The 18,530-nt window shown below is 34.4% G+C and overlaps 1 protein-coding gene across 1 annotated transcript; it reads right to left on the bottom strand.

Moving 5' to 3' along the window:
• Positions 1-5,655: 5,655 nt before the first annotated feature.
• Positions 5,656-13,894, bottom strand: LOC109810580 (phosphoenolpyruvate carboxylase 4). The gene is made up of 20 exons (XM_020374073.3): positions 13,313-13,894; positions 13,075-13,238; positions 12,867-12,981; positions 12,517-12,594; positions 12,331-12,399; positions 12,157-12,235; positions 12,002-12,078; positions 11,830-11,925; positions 11,240-11,375; positions 10,648-10,755; positions 10,290-10,360; positions 9,957-10,211; positions 9,458-9,583; positions 9,287-9,388; positions 9,070-9,216; positions 8,497-8,595; positions 8,094-8,182; positions 7,236-7,362; positions 6,942-7,148; positions 5,656-6,657 (listed from the first exon to the last, which is right to left on the bottom strand). The coding sequence occupies exons 1-20, from the start codon at positions 13,466-13,468 to the stop codon at positions 5,833-5,835; spliced, it is 3,126 nt and encodes a 1,041-aa protein (XP_020229662.1). The 5' UTR covers positions 13,469-13,894; the 3' UTR covers positions 5,656-5,832.
• Between the last annotated feature and the right edge of the window lie 4,636 nt (positions 13,895-18,530).

Raw genomic sequence — 18,530 nt, 5'->3', positions numbered from 1 at the left:
TCTTGTCTAGTTACATCATTATTGTCATCTACTCATCTAATTTTCAGCAACTTGCATTGCGAATTTGCGATGGTACTTCAAAATCAATATGGCATGATCCTCTTGAGTCGTGAACATGAAGAATACAGGATTCTTCTTAGGCTGCATGTGGTTTACCACAATCTTCTCCACGAAACTATTATGAAACTTTAACTCCGTAAACCATACTTCTTGTGATTGCAAAACTAGGAAAAATCCGGGTCCAAAAACTTCATTGGTCAAAGCTTCTGTGCCAGTGGCTTGAATAATTGTAATTTGAGAAGCAACTAAAGTTGCCCTTTGATGAGTTGAGTTGAGTAGGGTATATAAATTGAACACTTGTAGTGGGTTTGGTCATGATGAGACTGTATTAGTCATTTGCACCAATTCTATGCAATGAGGAGACAAGTGTTCATTCAAACTCCACTTTTTACCCTCATTTTGGACTCTTCCATCACACTCTCCTCCTTTCTTATACTGGAACTTTCAAGTGGTGATGGAAAGAAGACAAATAATCCTTTCCATAAATTTGAACTCTCAAGCACTCTAAGCAAGTTTGTCAATTTTGAATTACATCATTAACAGTGAAGGAATGGAAACTGGGGTGCTCAAAACTGAGGCACTGTAGTATTGCATCAAAGTGTGGGAATGCCAAAGTGGACCCATAGCAGTCCTATCATATGTCTTATATAGCTTTGGAGAGAACTTAGATATATTATGAATGTCTAATCTGATAGAAGCAATCAAGATAAAAGATGTCATCTGATAGAAATAATATATCTAAAATGTTTAATATCGGATGAGGATGTGTATAACACCATGGTAGTTTGAAGTTTCTTTAATTTGTTTAATAATATTGATACTTGTGCTTATCTTATTTCCACAAACTGTTTAAAAACTCCCACTTAAATCATAATGGATAATAATTGCTTATTTCCATTGTAATATTTTTTTTGATGGTGTGTAAAGGAGAACCCAGAGCATGTGACAATTTTTAGGTTATAAAATCTGTATAATATCATTAGTTCATCACTGTTTGTATAATAGGAAACTGACGTGTCAACTCATTCATTGTTGAAGGCTTCGACAGCAGAGGCTCACAATTCCGGGTTTTCTTGATTATGCTATTGACTGGACTACGTGGCCGAAAATTATATGATTTCCTGTATAAGAAATTGTTCCACACTGTTAATGAACATATTCTATATATTCTATTCCTTTTTTGTAAAAGACTCCAAAATCTGAAAAATTATGTTCCATCCGAGCAATGTGGTGCCTAGCTTTTTATATATTTGAGTTAGGCCATTTGGCACCTGAAAATAAATTATTGTTCCAAACATTGCATTTCATCCAAATTCTTTAAATGATAATGGAAGTCAGAATCCCAACAAAATAAATAAATAAATAAAAAATGAGGTGACTTGATTAGAAGAAAAAAAGTTCTCAGTACAATGCTGGGTATTAGCAACTGTTAAAATGGCACTAGAGCTAGTACTGAAGATTCAAAATAGGTTGGACAGCACTATGACAAAATCTTGTGTTTGCTTGGGGCAAGTTTCAATTATAGGATTTGGTTGCAATCACCTTGATTGAACCTCACTGCCTTGAATGCTGGCACGGTATCTCCTTTAAACAACATATGGCATCTTCTGGCTTATGTGAAAGGAAGATACTGAAATGAAAAAGTTGTAGATAAGCATGTAAAATTGGTGATCAGATTCCAATTCTGTGGAGGAAATCAATTTCTTATACAATAAGAATTAATTAAGTGAAAAAATAAAAGTGAAAGCAGTAAGTAGTAGCCAACAAGGCTACCCCATCCCCATGCCTTCTTATTACCATTTTTAAAGTAAAATTTTGAACCATAAAAGTTACAAGTTGTGAATGCAACTGTGAATTGAGCTAGCCTTCAAAATGGTAGAGCAGCTTTTGTTTTATCTCACATCTTGAACCATATAGTGGAGACAATGGGCCACAATCTGTTTCTAGTGTGGATTAGCTAAGAACTGAAAACCTAAGATCATAGGTTGTCATCATTTTCATTTTTGAGATGACAAGACCCATCACCATCTAGTTTGTGATGATGATATTGCACTAAGGTATGAAATGCTTATAGAGAGTTATTGGAGCTGGATGAGTATCCATTGGGCCTAGTTGAGTTTCCAACTTGTACTTAATCTATTGGAGGCAACATACCCATAGGATACAGGTAGACTTGAGGACTCAATCAATTTCCATCTTCCAAAATCCAAATCATGCACTTTCTTTCTATGGCCCAGTTAACCCGTATGTATGATATAAGAGATGTGATATCAAATATCAACTTGCTGCAGTTGGACCCCAAATTGTCCAGGTCTTTGTCAACAACTTTTTGAAAATGTGATAACACAACAAAAAGAAAATGCATGATTTTGACGTGTGAGCGAACAATTTATTGAGTAATCAACATTGTTAACAAGTGAGACATACGAATTTTTTATTTAATTTCAAGCATATTTCAAAGAGATTCCTCTATACAAACTTAACTAAATTCATTTTTATTTTGTTGGAAATCAATCAAGTTGAACACTTAGAACTTGGTAGTTGAGATCCAAAAATGATTTCCAAATACTAAAGTTGGAGTTAAAAAAAATTATTGATGATCCAAACAAGTAATTAAGCAAATCAAACAATCCCAACTATAAACAACTCAACTCGTATTTGAACAATCTAGAAATAAATATTTGGTCTAGAGTGTGTCCAAAACAATGGTCGCGAGACTGATGTCAGTAGGCACAAAAACAAAGAAAGAAAAAAGAAGGGAAAAAGACCCACTAGCTGACGTATATCCTATGTTCCCTTTGCTTCCAAAATCTATCTATAGAGAGAATCCAAAACCATACATTTCTAATTCTTTTGGTCGCTCTATCTAAATTCATGTGCCCTCACCTAACTTTTAATGTTAAATTCTAATAGAGAACCTGTATAATTGTATGAATTGCGTAAAGTTAAAGTGTTAAACCAAAGTAAACAAAGAAAGCAAAATAGTAAATAACATTTCCTAATTCCTACTGCTCTGCTACTGGTCAATTAACATATCATTGACAGTGAATAAAATAGCACACTTACATGCATAGAGACCGCAATAAAGAAAGGAAGGGAGGTGGAAACCAATTAGTTCAAAATATTTGACCACGGGAAAACACATCAAATGTGATAATTTTTCTTTTAAGTTAATTTGGAGGACTGAAAAGTATGGCAGCATATGAATCAACTCTCTAGAGAACAGTCCAATCACACTAGAGAAGAATTTATTGGTTGAGAAGAAACTACTATCTAAATTAGTTGATTTGTCAGTGTCTAAAAGATATGACAATCAGGAAAATTTGGAATCTAAACATTATATAGAAACTAAATTAGAAATAATCTCTTGAGAGTTGAAATCTAAGACCTTAATGATAGAACTGAACCAGAATTATAATAGTGAGAAAGAGCTGGATTTTATTGAATGATACTAGTTAGGGAGAAGCCCCTAACCAATTTCGAGAGATATGGATCCACTCCTTACATTGTTTTCTCAATCACCACAAGTCCTTTTAACTGTTTATAAATATTCCTATTTATATAAGCCCACCCTTAATGGGCCTACTCAATTGCAGGTCCATTCCCCTTCTTTCTAACATAAACCCTTGTATTTCTTCGACTAACTATCCTAACAAACTAATTACTAACATAACTAAGTAACTAATTGGTACATATCAATACTCCTCTAAAGTTTCACCACCTTGTACTCAAGGTGAACTACTTTTGGCTGCTGAAATAAAGTCCCACTGGTGTCCAACTGATTGAAGCATGGTGATCAAGCCAACCCACACTAGTGGCGTGCATGATTCTGGTTTTAAAAAAAGAGAAATTCTATACTACGCATCTTATTTAAGAGGGTACCGGTACAGTTTTTTATATTTTATATTTTTAATAATTTATTTAAATAATATTTATGATATTTTATTCTTTCAAATTTTAAATTATTTAGTCATTTTATTTTTATTTTATATATTCTAATTTATTTGTAATAATATTATTATATATTTAAATAATTTAATTTTAATAATTTTTTAAGTATATTTTTATCTTTTCACTTAAATTTTTTGAATTTCTATATTTTAATTTTAATAATTTTTTAAGTATATTTTTTGTCTTTTTGACTTAAATTTTTGAATTTCTATATTGTAATTTTAATAATTTTTTATTTTTACTATTTATTAATTTTTTTATTTATTAATATTTTATAATATTATTAAAATCTTATAATTTTAATTTCTATAATTTTATCTTACTTTTTATTTTATAAGTATAATTTGGATTATTCATTTTATTAAATTAATTTTTTTAAAATCTTTTATGAATTTACATAGAAAAATGTATTGAAATCCTTCAATCTTTGAGAGTACCATAGCAACTCCCTTAAAAAAATCATTCCTAATCAAATTGCACCGTATCATTTTATTTGTTTATGAACCATTTGAACTACATCAATAAAATAGTTTAGAACCAAACCACTTTCATAAATAAGTTTAAAAGTGGTTTAAAACCAATTTTAGAACCAAACCAATTTTAAAATGATTTTAAGAATTGAACTAGTTTTAAGTAATTTTTTTAAGAAAAAATAGTTTTTTCCCCAAAATTATAATTAATGCACTCTTTAGAGACAAATTAAAAATCTTTTACTAGTTAGACATTTAACTCAAAGACTAATAAAGTAAATAAATACATCATAAAAGATATAAAAAAATTATTTATTTCATTAAAAAAACATTTTTAAAAGAAAAAAAGTTTACATAAACAAACTCATAGAAGCCAACTCAAAAGCATTGAAGAACTATAAATGTCATGTGAAAAATTAATTATAAAATATGATTAGATAACTCATTTACTTTAATAGTCTAAAAACAATAAAAAAAATTAAAAACAAAATCAAAAGCACAATAATCATAAACAATACTCAAAAAATTTTATATGATACTATAAATAACTAAATCATGACATATGAAAGACAAAAGTAAATTATTTTGATTTAATTTTATTTCATTATTTAAATAATAATGCAGTGATACATTGAACCTAATTACTAATACAATTTGATTTTTTGGTTTTTAAAATCTATTTTATGTAAACAATGCGATTTAAATTTTTTAAAATTAATTATTAATTTTTTCAAATGGTGTAATTTGGTTTTAAATTTAAACCGGTTCATTTGAAAGAGAAAAAAAATTCGTAGACTACTACAGCCCAAATTAACTTTCAGGCTAATACAAATATGTGAGTGCCTCCTCCATTCTTCTCTAATGCTCTTAAACCAGTAGATAGAAACTGGATCAAAATAACAAAAAGAAAAGTGCCTAACTTGCAAAATTTTGAGGGTCTACTCCTCCCAATGACCAAAACTCTCAATCCTATCACAAATGACTCGATGATCTCTCTTGCCTCCCCTCTTATTTATAGGCAACAGCCAACATGACATTTCTTCAACACTTACCTAACTAACTAATGTATCCATCACTTGGTCACTAAATGATGTTGGCACACTTTCCAATTGATTGTCCACCCAAATTAAGCAAGAAGTTCAGTAAACTCAGGATTAAGAAGTAGGAACCAAAATGCTGGAAAAACTTAATTTTACATAACATTCTTATATTACAACATATCTTCTGAGTACAATACAGACCACTCACCATTATGGCTATATTATTTTTCCTTAGCAAACCTATCACAAAACAAGGGTGATCATATGTGAATTGTGGCAAGCTTGTACAACGTAGTCCTTGAGAAGCAAGGTCAACCTGTATTCTTCATCCCTGCAGCAATCCCATTTATGGTGATAAGCAAAGCATCTCTGATTTTAAGGTTGTCATCATCACGTCTCAACCTCTTGAGTATCTCCACTTGCAACATGTTCAAGGGATTGAGAAAGGGAAGTCTATTCTCAATGAGCCTCCTCAAGCTCCTATTATTCTGCTGAAGTTTCTCATGCCCACTAATCACCATCACAAACTTTTCAGCTGTCATGAGCTCACTTCTTAATTCTCGGCCAAGCTCTTGCCTCTCCTGTGACACAAGGACTTCATCATAGTGCTTAGCTATAGGAATATCTGCTTTGCCCAAAACCATCTCAATAAGGTCTATGGTACTTTGAAAAAAAGGCCATTCTTTGTACATGGCTTTAAGCTCTTCAGTGTGACCTTTCTCACAAGCTCCTTTTAGACCTGCTCCAACTCCAAGCCAAGCTGGAAGAACAAATCTTGTTTGAGTCCATGCAAATAACCAAGGAATCGCACGAAGGTGTCCAATTCCTCGGCTGGCCTTCCTTCTTGTAGGGCGGCTACCTATGTTGAGGAAGCCAAGTTCTGCCTCCGGTGTGGCTTCATGGAAGTAGGATAGGAATTCAGGATTTTCATACACCACGCTGCGGTAACTCTGGCAACTGATGTTTGAGATCTCTTCCATGACATTACGCCAATTTTCTTCTCGTGGTGGGAGAGGTGGACGAAGGGTTGCAAGTAGCACTGCTGTTGTGTATATCTCAAGTTGCCTGACAGCTATCTGTGGCAATCCAAACTTGGCCTCTACCATCTCTCCCTGCTCAGTAGACCGAAGGGTTCCCTTGCAATGCACCATGGAAAAATAAATTCATGCACTTATTCCTTAACACGTAACACTAGTAGTTGCTTTAACATCCTAAAAGTTGTTAAGAATACCAAATGTTCTCCTAAACTCAACAGTGTGTGTAGAAAGAAATTTACAACTATTGCTGCAGCCACTAGTTTCAAACAAAAAACATTTTAGAAACTAAAAATAATACAAAAAACAACTACTCAAAACTATTAAAGGAAAGTGTGACTGAAATTCAGATTTTCTAAGAAAGTATGCAATTATGCACAACCTACCATCACAGACCCAGGGGGTTGGGACTGAATAGCCAGATAAGTTGGGCCACCACCACGACCAATGCTCCCACCACGGCCATGGAATAGTGTAACCTTTATACCATAATCATTGCAAGCAGCAACAACATCCTCCTGAGCTTTGTAAAGTTCCCAAGCAGCAGTAAAGCGGCCAGCATCTTTACCAGAATCGGAATATCCAACCATGACCTGCATATACAATTTTATAATACTATTAGATGAATTTCACCTAGTAGCCATAACAAAAATGAAATGAAAATTTGATTCAAAAGGTACCTCTTGATGTCCATTATGGTTTTTAATGATGTGTTCACGGTACCAGTCAATTGATAAAAGTTTCCGAATAACTGAACCAGCTCCTCTAAGGTCTTTCACAGTTTCAAACAGAGGCACCACCCGCAACCTAGTGTAAACATGACAGTACAATTTAAGCAATCTAACTACCAATGAGATTTTTAAACAAATTATAATTATCCAGCAAATTACCACAAACTCGTCATATGGCATCACAAAGTTTCTTTTACCCAGCACCCTTAATTTTTTCCCATTAAAAAATAGTAAATACAGTTCTTCACATTCTTTTTATATATGATCAAGCTAGTCGATTTGATCCCCACAGCTTAATTTCCAAACACTTTGTCCAGAAAATTAACCTTGAGCATATGGCAAGTGCGTCAGCATAAATCAAATTTATATGCGTATAACTAACATGTACTTCCTTTGTTCTCTATTATAAACAAAAAATAAATAAACTTTTTTGTTCTTAAATATAAGCAAATTTTAACTACTTTTACCTTATTTAATGATACTCTCTTAAAAAATCCCTCCTTTAGTGCATGATCTTTCAGTTACACTACTTCTTTTAGTAATTATAACAAGCACAATTGAGGAAAAATAGTATGGAATTAGTAAAATTTAATGCAGATAATTAATTTCTTTAATATGCATAAAATCAGTTTTTTTCTTTTTGTTCATAATAGAGATCAGAGTGAGTAATATACTTGATACAACATTTATTTCAAATTTTTATTTAAGAAATAGTATCACATAAAGATATAATGGACAAATACAATTTTTCATCTCAGGCATCATTTTGATCAGATCAGTATAAAGATATATAAGTTCCATACTAACGTTCCACCAGGACATGCTTTTCCCAACTCTCCGATAGCAGCAAGCCGTGCATCCTTCTGTAAAAGCTCTACTGCAAGGACATCACTTGCCTGACAATCAAGCATAAAACCCATTATTATCAGTATGAATACTGATTTCATTTCTTTTAAGTGTTAACACAATACTATGTCCTTCACAGCTGCAGAGTTGAAATGCTAAAAGCAGTTTAAATAAGAAAAATGTCAATGGCAGCTTGACAGAATATAGGGAAAATAACATTTTCATGCAAAGTCAAAACCTAAGAATAATACAAAAAAATAATAATGACTTGATATTTTTAAAGCATGTATTTTAGTACCAAGCAAGCCAGGAGAGAGTGCAAATTGTATGCGTAATTAGTAAAAGTAGCAGTATATAATCATACATTTGAGGCCATAGAGATCACATAAGCTCCAAGTGAGTCACTCCCCAGTTCAGCGGCAATTCGGAATGTGTCCAGGACTTCTTTAACATCAGAAGGAACCTAAAAGAAGAAATCAAATAGGGGATTGACGTCAAAAGTTGACATTGATGAACTATTCTGGTGTATTTGACATTGAAGGATAAATTTGAAGACACTTGTATTGTGTCAATGACCAATATCGTGTCTACTTTTTTGTTTTTTTTCCTTCTCATTAGTACTATAGAAAATTCAATACTAAATTTCTCAAGTGTGTCAGTAACTGTAATTTTCTCAAGAAACTAAATTCAGAGTCCTGAGGTGAGAATAATACCAAAGCTCCTATTCCACTTTTACCTAACAAGGTCGTAATGTCGATTCTGGAACTAAATCATTAAGTAAAGTGAAAAGAGAATAACTTCAATTTTTTAGCATCAATTATGATATCAACTTCTTTCTTTTACTAAAATACAAACAGAAGCTTTCCTGTCTCACAAGGCACAGCCTGCAAAAAGGTGCTTACTGCTTAGTATACTAAAAACTCTAACCATATCTCACCTCTATACTAACAGGAACAAGAGGCCTCTTCCCTTTTAGTTCTCTTGTTAAGAAGTCCAACTTCTTTTCTTCATCCCATTCACTATAAGTACCCATATCCAAATACCTTGTGATTGCATCAAGTGTTTCTGCATGTCTCCCAGATTCCTGTCATGATGATAGTTTCAATTAAAAACTGATTATGCAAGCAACAATAAACATAAAATTTAAATCAGACCTGACGCAAGTCAAGCTTCATTAACACCATTCCAAAGGTAGCAACTCTCCGAATCAGATCAGCAAGTCGACCATCAGCTAGCACCCCAGATCCGCATGATTGCTGGATGAAGTGGAGTTAGATACCAATTGTGGACAACCCTTCAGGCAAAAGAAGGAAGGAGAAGAGTACCAGAGATTCATAACAGAGGAGCAGAGGTTCCAAAAGCTGATCAGATGTTTCAAAGTAATCCAAAGGATCATAGTCACATGCAACATCCTCAAGAAGAAGTTCTAACCGTCTTCTACTTTTCTCAAGCTGAATAACAACACATGGCAAAGATGTATGCATTTATTAAATTGACAATTTAAATTACTAAAAAAATTTCCAACAGAAATTACTTAGAAATTGTCAACAAGTCCTTATGTTCAGCTCTATCAGAAAATTATGTAATCTTCTATTCCATTTTTAAACTAGCGTCTACTGGCAATCATTTGAAGCCTTTACAGAAGATGAACAAATGGCAGGAACTCATCAAGCATGTACTAGGGTATAAAGCCAATAATGTCACAGAGGCCAGTAACATGAATGTATAATTTCTTTTGCTCACACATACAATATACATTAAATAGCAGCATTGATACAGTCATTTTTTAAAGTACTTATAACTGGAATTAATTTAAAGCAATACCTTATCCTTAACATTCCCCAGGACAATTCTATAAGGAGCAATTCCTGGAAGTTGAGGAAGCATTGGCTCCAAAAGCTTCTGAAAAGTGGACTTTCCTGTCTGGGGTTCTGCATACAATTTCTTTTGACCAGAATTGAAAGTAGAGGATGAATTTGCAGTTGAAGAAGCACTGGAATTTGCTGAATTTGTCACTGATAATCGAATGTTGGGACTGACATTTTTTAATGTAGTTGAGCTTAAAGAAACCCCACCATCCTATCAAATAAAAAATATATAATGTCTAATATATGTTGTGGCAAATCCAGAAAAATCAGAGTCACAGAATTGATCTACCTTGTTGTGATTGGATTGCATGTAATCAGGTCCTGGAATGTCTAGTCTGGGATGCTGAGATTCACCTTTTTCTACGTGAAAGAATATATGCAAACAAGATATGAATTAAAATATTAAATATGACCTCATTCCTCACGTATGACTTAATAGAAGTTATTTTAGGATTTGATGGATTCCTAACATTTATTTTTCATGTAATCATAAAGTAGCATTCCTTAAATCAAATGATCATTTGAGGTAGGAAGGAAGAAAAAATGAAATATCTGTGGTTCTAGCAAGCAAAAATACGGACATATCACATATGATATGCTCAAAGAACTAAAGAGAAAAAAAAAATTACAAATGCCATTATGTGTACCAGCAAAAGAAGGTAAATGAGCTCTAGCTGGAAGTTGTGTTGGAAGTGCATGACTTCTATTCACAGATTGATTCCAATTCTCACGGCGATGCTTCTCATGGTTAGCTTCTGTAGAGAAATAAGTGATCATAAACTATTACATGCAGATTATAATAGATCAAATTTGCAGCTGATGTTAAGCTAAGTAGAATATTCAGAAAGCATTCCCAGGAAATCACACACAAAGCTCTCAAGTATTACCACACACCTAGGAAGTTGGTCTCAATCTTAAATTAGATGAGATTTAACGATGGATTAGATGTAAATGAGCCCTGTCTTTAAGTCCAAAATGTTGTGCATATATTTTAGAAGACATAAGCTAAGAAAGTTATGCTTTAAAGAGAGTAATTAAGGTTGCTCCTCATATATCTAACGAATCAAAGTAAATTAATTGAATTGGAATGATTTTAAAGCATTCATATCTGTATGTGCACAAGGAATTTGTATTGCTTTTGGCAATCAGTGTTTGGTGATCTTATAATATAAATGATGATGAATATTCATTGGCATTTCGAAGGAAGTCCCCAAATATAAAATTCAACAGACAAACCACCTAGAATTTCATGTGCCAGTCTTGACAACCTATCACTGCACTGGTTCATGGATAGCTCAAATCTGAGGCTATCCACCTCCCGAATATAGAGGTCAATTGCCATCCATCTAGATAGAAGTGAAACGTCTTTTGTGACCTGAGGAACAAAAGGAGATGAACTATTAAATTTGTCAAGCTTTACAGGATTAAAGCAAACTCAAAAATATAAATGTTCTCTCCACCATGATTGGTCAAAACATTCTAGTGATTTGATGATATTGTTTAAATTACAGACAACAGATTTCTTTAATTGAACCATTAGAGAGCATCCTGCCCCCACCCCAAGAAAATAATAAAGGAATGATTTAAAGAAGTATTTAACATAACAATAGGCAGCTTATTTTCTTCCCCACTACATTAATTTATCCATGTTCAACAACCATTGATATTTTTTCCTTCACAAAAGCACGATAAAATTTTATTACAAAAATATGATTGCACTACTGGAAAAGTTCTCACCCATTGAAAAGAGTCTTCCACTTATTTAAAAAGCAAAATCACTTAGTAAAGTATGGGCAGCATGAACATGAATGGATGTTAAAAATGTTCACCTTTGCTGTCACATTTGGGTTTCCATCTCTATCACCTCCCATCCAAGATCCAAACTTTATGGGAGTGCAAGTCAATGGCAGTGGCTTTCCTGTATGCTGCAAGGGATGATAGATTGTATTGCAAATCTTAAAAAATTTAAAGCCAATTGACCATAAACTAAAGATGGTAGACCTTCTTTAAAGCATTGCTGACACGACGTAAATAATGAGGGACAGCTTTCCAAAGCGACTGATCCACAATATTGAAACCTGGGGAAATTTATAGAATAAGCAGTTCTTATACCCAAAATATAATTATTTTCTCACTGTGAACCAAAGCATGCTTACCGGCTCTAGCTTCATCAACTGGAGTGGGTTTTTGTCGCCTTAGCTCATCTGTCTGCCATATTGAAGTAATCTCTCTCACCTACCAAATCAATAGTTAAAGTGAGATAAGATTATCTCCCATTTTCACACAGTACAGTGGCTTTCTAGAGTGAAAATATAGTTCAGCAAAAGTACCAGATCTTCGATCACCATTTCTCGATCTTCCACGCTGAGATCAGGCCGATCATTATAATCCAAAAGATGCTACATGGAGGAGGGGGAAGTAGTTAGAGACAAATGCTTATATGATATCTGAGGTTGAAATTTTTAAGCTTTTTCAAGATAAAAAATTCTATGCTCAAACAAGGTCAACAAACTCACAGCAATTCTAATGTGTTTGAATTGTAAGGTTCGACGGTTAATCTGAGTGGGATGAGCAGTAAGAACAATTTCAACCTCCTGTATCAACAGAAGTCAAATTCAATTTCGAAAGGGAAAAGAAACTGGAACTGAAAAACTGATTGAAACACCAGCGATATGAACATTACATTCCAAATTAATAAATAAAAAAGTATCCACAAAGAGAATAATTAATGGTTCAAAATTGCTAGTCTTAGCCAGCAGAGTGCATTCCACAATTTTAAAAATTCCAATGAAGCAATATAGTTCTCAAGGTGGCTTTGACTTTCAAGTTTCACCTATGCAAAAGACATGCAAAGAACAAAATAAACCTGCTTGCAGACTGTGTCATAAAGTTCATCTGGGGGAACACCACCCTGTACCAGCTGATTAAATATATCATCGCAAGATTTTGCAATTTGTGCCACATTCCCTCCTTTACGAACCCTGCAAAAACATAATTTCTGTAAAAGACTACCCCACCTAGTGGCACTCTCGAGTATTGCAACAAAAGCAAGAGCAAGGGTTAGTGATATATACCTATGATGGGTCTCAGCTATACCCATCAAAGTAAGATAATGGCTGAAGGCACGACCAAGGGTGAAAGCTTCTTCTAGTGTCATCTCTGACAACTCTGAAGCCAACTGCTTCTCAAGCAGCTCTGCCATGTTGACAATACCGGCTTGCCTCATGTTACAACCACTCTGGCAAGAGGAAAAGAGAAAGGTGAGTCCACAACAGAAGCAAAAGAAGGAGAGGCCATGGGGGGGTGTTTGACCTGAGCAAGGACTCGAATCCTTTCGATTTTGTCAACCAAGTTGGTGCCAACCTCACGCTGGAGAATGTCATTGAGGAGATTACCGAGCAACCTGCAGTCATCATCGAAGCTCTGGAAGGAGATTTCCTCAGCAATATCATCAGTGATGTCAGTCATGGAGAGGAATGAAGATAGGAAATGGAAGAAGGAGAAGGAGTGAGAGTGTTTGGTGAATGGTGATGACTTAAGACAATAGTAGTATATGATTTAAGAGTAGAGTGTGCGAGTGTGGGGTCGCTATAATGAAACAAAAAACATGTGGCAGCCACTCACCGCCTGAACCAAGCGGTGTAAGTCAACAGACTAAACATTGTAACCTTGTACGCTCTCTATGTAACTGTCCCTCACTCCTCTGTCAGATTAAACATCAATCTAAGAGGTCTTATTTTATTTTATTTTCTCCCACTAAACCAAACCCTCCATTAATCACCATTCACCAAATCAGACAAAATTTAGCTAAGATCATGCTGTTAAAATTGTTTCTTTCTCCCAAAGAAACATGAACTAAAACTGAAATGTGTGATTTTTCTTTTGTTTCAAATTAGGTATGTTTTCTATCAGGGACATTTTTAATGCAGATATCTTACTTAGGGAAGATGAAAAGATATATTAAAATAAATAGAAAGAGGGGCATGGGAGTTGTGGGATGATATAACATAAAAGTTACGTGAGAGGCTTGAAATCTTGCTTTAGAAAAGGTTCACACTTTCACTCAAAAGGAGTCACAGATATCTGTTATCTGTTGTTGTTGACGTGCCTTTTTACTTGCCAACTTCGAATGAATTATTGGAGTCACGCATTTTCATGGATTGGTTCCGTGGTAAACACTTGGACACAATATTATGACATCACTGTTCATATTCACACTTGTATAACAAAATTACTCTTTCCGTTTTTTTTTATTCGTTAGATTTTTTAGTCAATTTTTATTTTTATTTATTTTGTCTTTTTAAAATTTTAAAGCTATTAATTATATTTTTACATCTTATTTAATTTTTAATTAATGTATTTATGACAATTAATATGTATTTATTATGAAATAAAGATAATATATATATATATATATAATAAAAAATATCAAAATTATTCTATAAAAATATAAAAAAAATTATTATATATTTTTATTTATATAAAATAACTTTAAACACCTATTATAAAGAAGGGGACTAATAATTTGCATGAGGACAACAGATTTGCATATCTTTTCACCACTAAAATTGTCTTTAGATGATATTTATGATGAACATTGTATACTACAATTATAAATGGTCTAATTGTCAGTTTGTCACTAATGCTACTGTCATTTTGCGTCAAATCATGGAGTAATGTTAAGCTGAAAATTATTGATTTTTGACTATCAAACTCCATCTTTTTATCCACAACAATCATAACAAAAACACTAAAATAATATAACAATAAGAGATAAAAAAATATATATATATATATATATAAATTATTTAAAATTTAAATAATATCATATATTTTAAATAATATCATATATATTTGAATTTAAAAATTTGAAATGTTTTTTAAATAGTAATATATATTTTTTTAAAAAAATAATGATAAACAAAATCATTAATAACAAGATTTTTGTATGTCATGATGCCAAACTATTATCGACAATCAAATTACCGATAATAACGAACTAAATGTTAGGTCCAGAGTAGGCTTAATAGTTACTCACAGCTAAAATAAGAGATGAGTAAAAAAGAGATAAGGGAGAAAATAACCACAGTAAAAATATTATTTACTGAAAGGGAGAAAATTACAACACTTCTCTCTCTATAACTTACTCCTTTTGACTTAGGAGACTACTACTACCGAGAACAGATCTCAAGGTGTATAAGAGAGGAAGAGAGAAGAGAAGAAGATTTGGGATGAAAATTATGGTTTTCAGCTTCCCTATTTATAGGAAAGTCCCAATGGCATTTTCGTAATTTCTCCTAAACTTTTAATATTATTTTATTATTATGTGGGACCCGCTTCTAATATAAAATTAGAAAACCACCGAAAGGTGGTGGCAGCTGTACGCAGCTGTACCTAACATTTCTCCCACTTGAAGATTATGATTAAGTTAATCATATCTTCACACCATTTCTTCTTTATTGATACTTCATGTTGCTTATGTTTCCAATAGGCCAAATAAGGATCGACACCATATAAACTTGTCAGTGTTGACAGGCTTTGTCATTACGTCTGCTATGTTGTCTTTTGTATGGATCTTCTGCATATCCACTTTTCCTTCTTCTACTACTTCACGAACAAAGTGATATTGAACTCCTATGTGCTTTGTCCTGGAATGAAAGGCTGGATTCCTTGCAATGTGCAAGGCACTCTGACTGTCACAATACACAGTAATTTTCTCCTGCTTGTGCCCGAGTTCTTCCAGTAACCTTTGAATCCAAATTGCTTCCTTGCATGCTTGCGTAGCTGCCATGTATTCAGCTTCTGTAGTAGATAGAGCTACAACAGTCTGTAACTTAGACAACCAGCTCACTGCTCCTCCAGCAAGTGTAAACACATAACCAGTAGTAGATTTTCGTTTATCCAGATCTCCTGCAAAATCTGAATCAACATAGCCTCTGACAACAAACTCCGATCCTTCAAAACATAATGCAACATCTGAGGTTCCTTTGATATATCTAAGGATCCTCTTTACAATACTCCAATGCTCTCTACCAGGATCTGCCATAAACCTACTGACCGCTCCCACTGCTTGTGCAATGTCTGGTCTCGTACAAATCATGGCATACATAAGGCTTCCCACCGCTGATGCATACGGCACTCGAGACATTTCCATCCTCTCTGCTTCGTTGCTAGGATTCATACTTGAGGATAATTTGTAATTGACAGGAAGTGGGGTCGAAATTGGCTTACAGTCTTGCATGTTGAAGCGCCGCAAGACTTTCAATAAATAATTCTTCTGAGAAAGCCAAATCCTCCTGTTTTTTCTGTCTCGGTGAATTTGCATCCCTAAAATCTTGTTTGTCGGTCCCAAGTCCTTCATATCAAACTCCCTAGCCAATTGTGCCTTCAATTCTTGGATCTGATCTTTGTTGGGGCCTACCACCAACATGTCATCCACATACAACAGCAAGATGATGAAATCATTGTCATCAAACCTATTGTAGTACGTACAATGGTCTGAACTCAGTCTGTTGTAACCAAGGCTAATAATGAAGGAATCAAATCTCTTATACCAACACCTTGGCGCCTGCTTTAAACCGTACAGAGATTTGGTCAACCTACAAACCAAGTTTTCTTTTCCTTGTTCTTTAAAGCCTTCTGGTTGGAGCATATATATTTCTTCTTGGAGTTCCCCATGAAGAAAAGCAGTCTTTACATCAAGTTGCTCAAGATGTAAATTAAATGCAGCACACATAGCCAGAACAACTCTGATTGTGGTTAATCGGACAATTGGCGAGAATATCTCGTTAAAATCAATGCCCGCTTTCTGAGCATATCCCTTAACCACCAATCTTGCACGATATCTCTCCACTTGATCATTGCCATCACGTTTGATCTTATAGACCCATTTGCAACCAATGGCTTTTCGACCTTTTGGAAGATCAACAAGTTCCCATGTTTTATTTCTATGTAAGGCCTCTATTTCTTCATGCATTGCTGCCATCCACTGAGAAATATCAGAACTCCTCAACGCCTCTTGAAAGGTTGATGGTTCTCCTTCTTCAGTTAAGAGACAGTACGCATCATGACTTGCCATAACATAGTCTGAATGCCAAGATGGTCTCCTTCTCTCACGTCTTATTTGTTGAACTTCTTCATCATTGGCTTCATCTGGTTCTTGTTCCTCATGCTCTTGTTCTGCTTCAGAGGTGTCATCCTTTTTAGACTTTCCTCCTATCTCCACTATACTGGTGTCTTTGATAGTGCTGTCATTCTCCTGCTCCTTTTGCAGTTCAGTTTCTGCAAAGATTACATCCCTGCTGACAACAACCTTGCGGGCAGTGGGATCCCACAAGCGATACCCCTTAACATTGTCAGCATAACCCAAGAATATACATTTCCTGGATTTTGGGTCCAGCTTTGTTCTTTCTTGGGAGTTGTACATCACGTACACAGGACATCCAAACACATGTAATGAAGAATAATTAGATGGTTTTCCACTCCACATCTCCATTGGTGTCTTTAAACCAATTGTTGTTGATGGTGAGCGATTGATCAAATAACAAGCAGTTTTGACTGCTTCTGCCCAGAAAGACTTGGCTAATCCTGCAGTTCTCAACATAGCTCTTGTCCTTTCTAGAAGAGTTCGATTCATCCGCTCTGCTACCCCATTCTGCTGAGGTGTATGAGCAACTGTAAATTGCCTCTTGATACCCTCTTGCTTGCAGAATGCCAGAAAATCACCATCTATATATTCTCCTCCATTATCTGTCCTCAAGCACTTAATCCTTTTTCCAGTATCAAGTTCCACCTGTGCTTTAAATTCCTTGAATACTGGGAACACATCTGACTTCTTTTTGATTGGGTACACCCACAATCTCCGGGAATAATCATCAATAAATGATACAAAATATTTTGCTCCTCCCATGGAAATTTCTGGTGATTCCCAAACATCAGAATGGATCAAGTCAAGTATGTGTTTGCTCCTTGTAGTTACTTTGGCAAATTGTAATCTATGTTGCTTGCTTGTCACACAGTGCTCACAAAGTGGTAAGGTTACCATTTTAAGCCCTGACAAGAGATTACGTTCCGCAAGAATTTTCAGGCCTCGCTCTGACATATGTCCTAGTCTACGATGCCACATCATCGTTGCCTCTTCTTGACTTATTGCTGCAACTGATGCATCTGCTTCTTGCAACGTTTCTCCCAAAAGCAAGTATAGATTTGATGTGATCTTCTCAGCTTTCATCACCACCAAATTGCCTTTAACTACCTTCAAGATTCCACCTTCAACGTGGATCTTGCACTTGAGATCATCTAGTTGCCCAATGGACAATAGATTCTTTTTCAAGCCCTTCACATGTCGTACCCCTTGAATTGTACGAATAGTACCATCATACATTTTTAATTTGATAGTACCAACTCCAGCAATTTCCAAAGCATGATCATTTCCCATAAATACGGATCCTCCTGAGATTGATTCATAAGTGCAAAACCAATCTCTATTTGGAGTCATGTGCCAGGTTGCACCTGAATCCAATATCCAACA

This window comes from Cajanus cajan, chromosome 7 (genome assembly GCF_000230855.2).
Source record: "Cajanus cajan strain Asha chromosome 7, NIPB_CcT2T_4, whole genome shotgun sequence".
NCBI lineage: Eukaryota > Viridiplantae > Streptophyta > Magnoliopsida > Fabales > Fabaceae > Cajanus > Cajanus cajan.
Note: the sequence above shows the minus strand (reverse complement) of the source record. Positions and strands in the feature narration are given on the sequence as shown.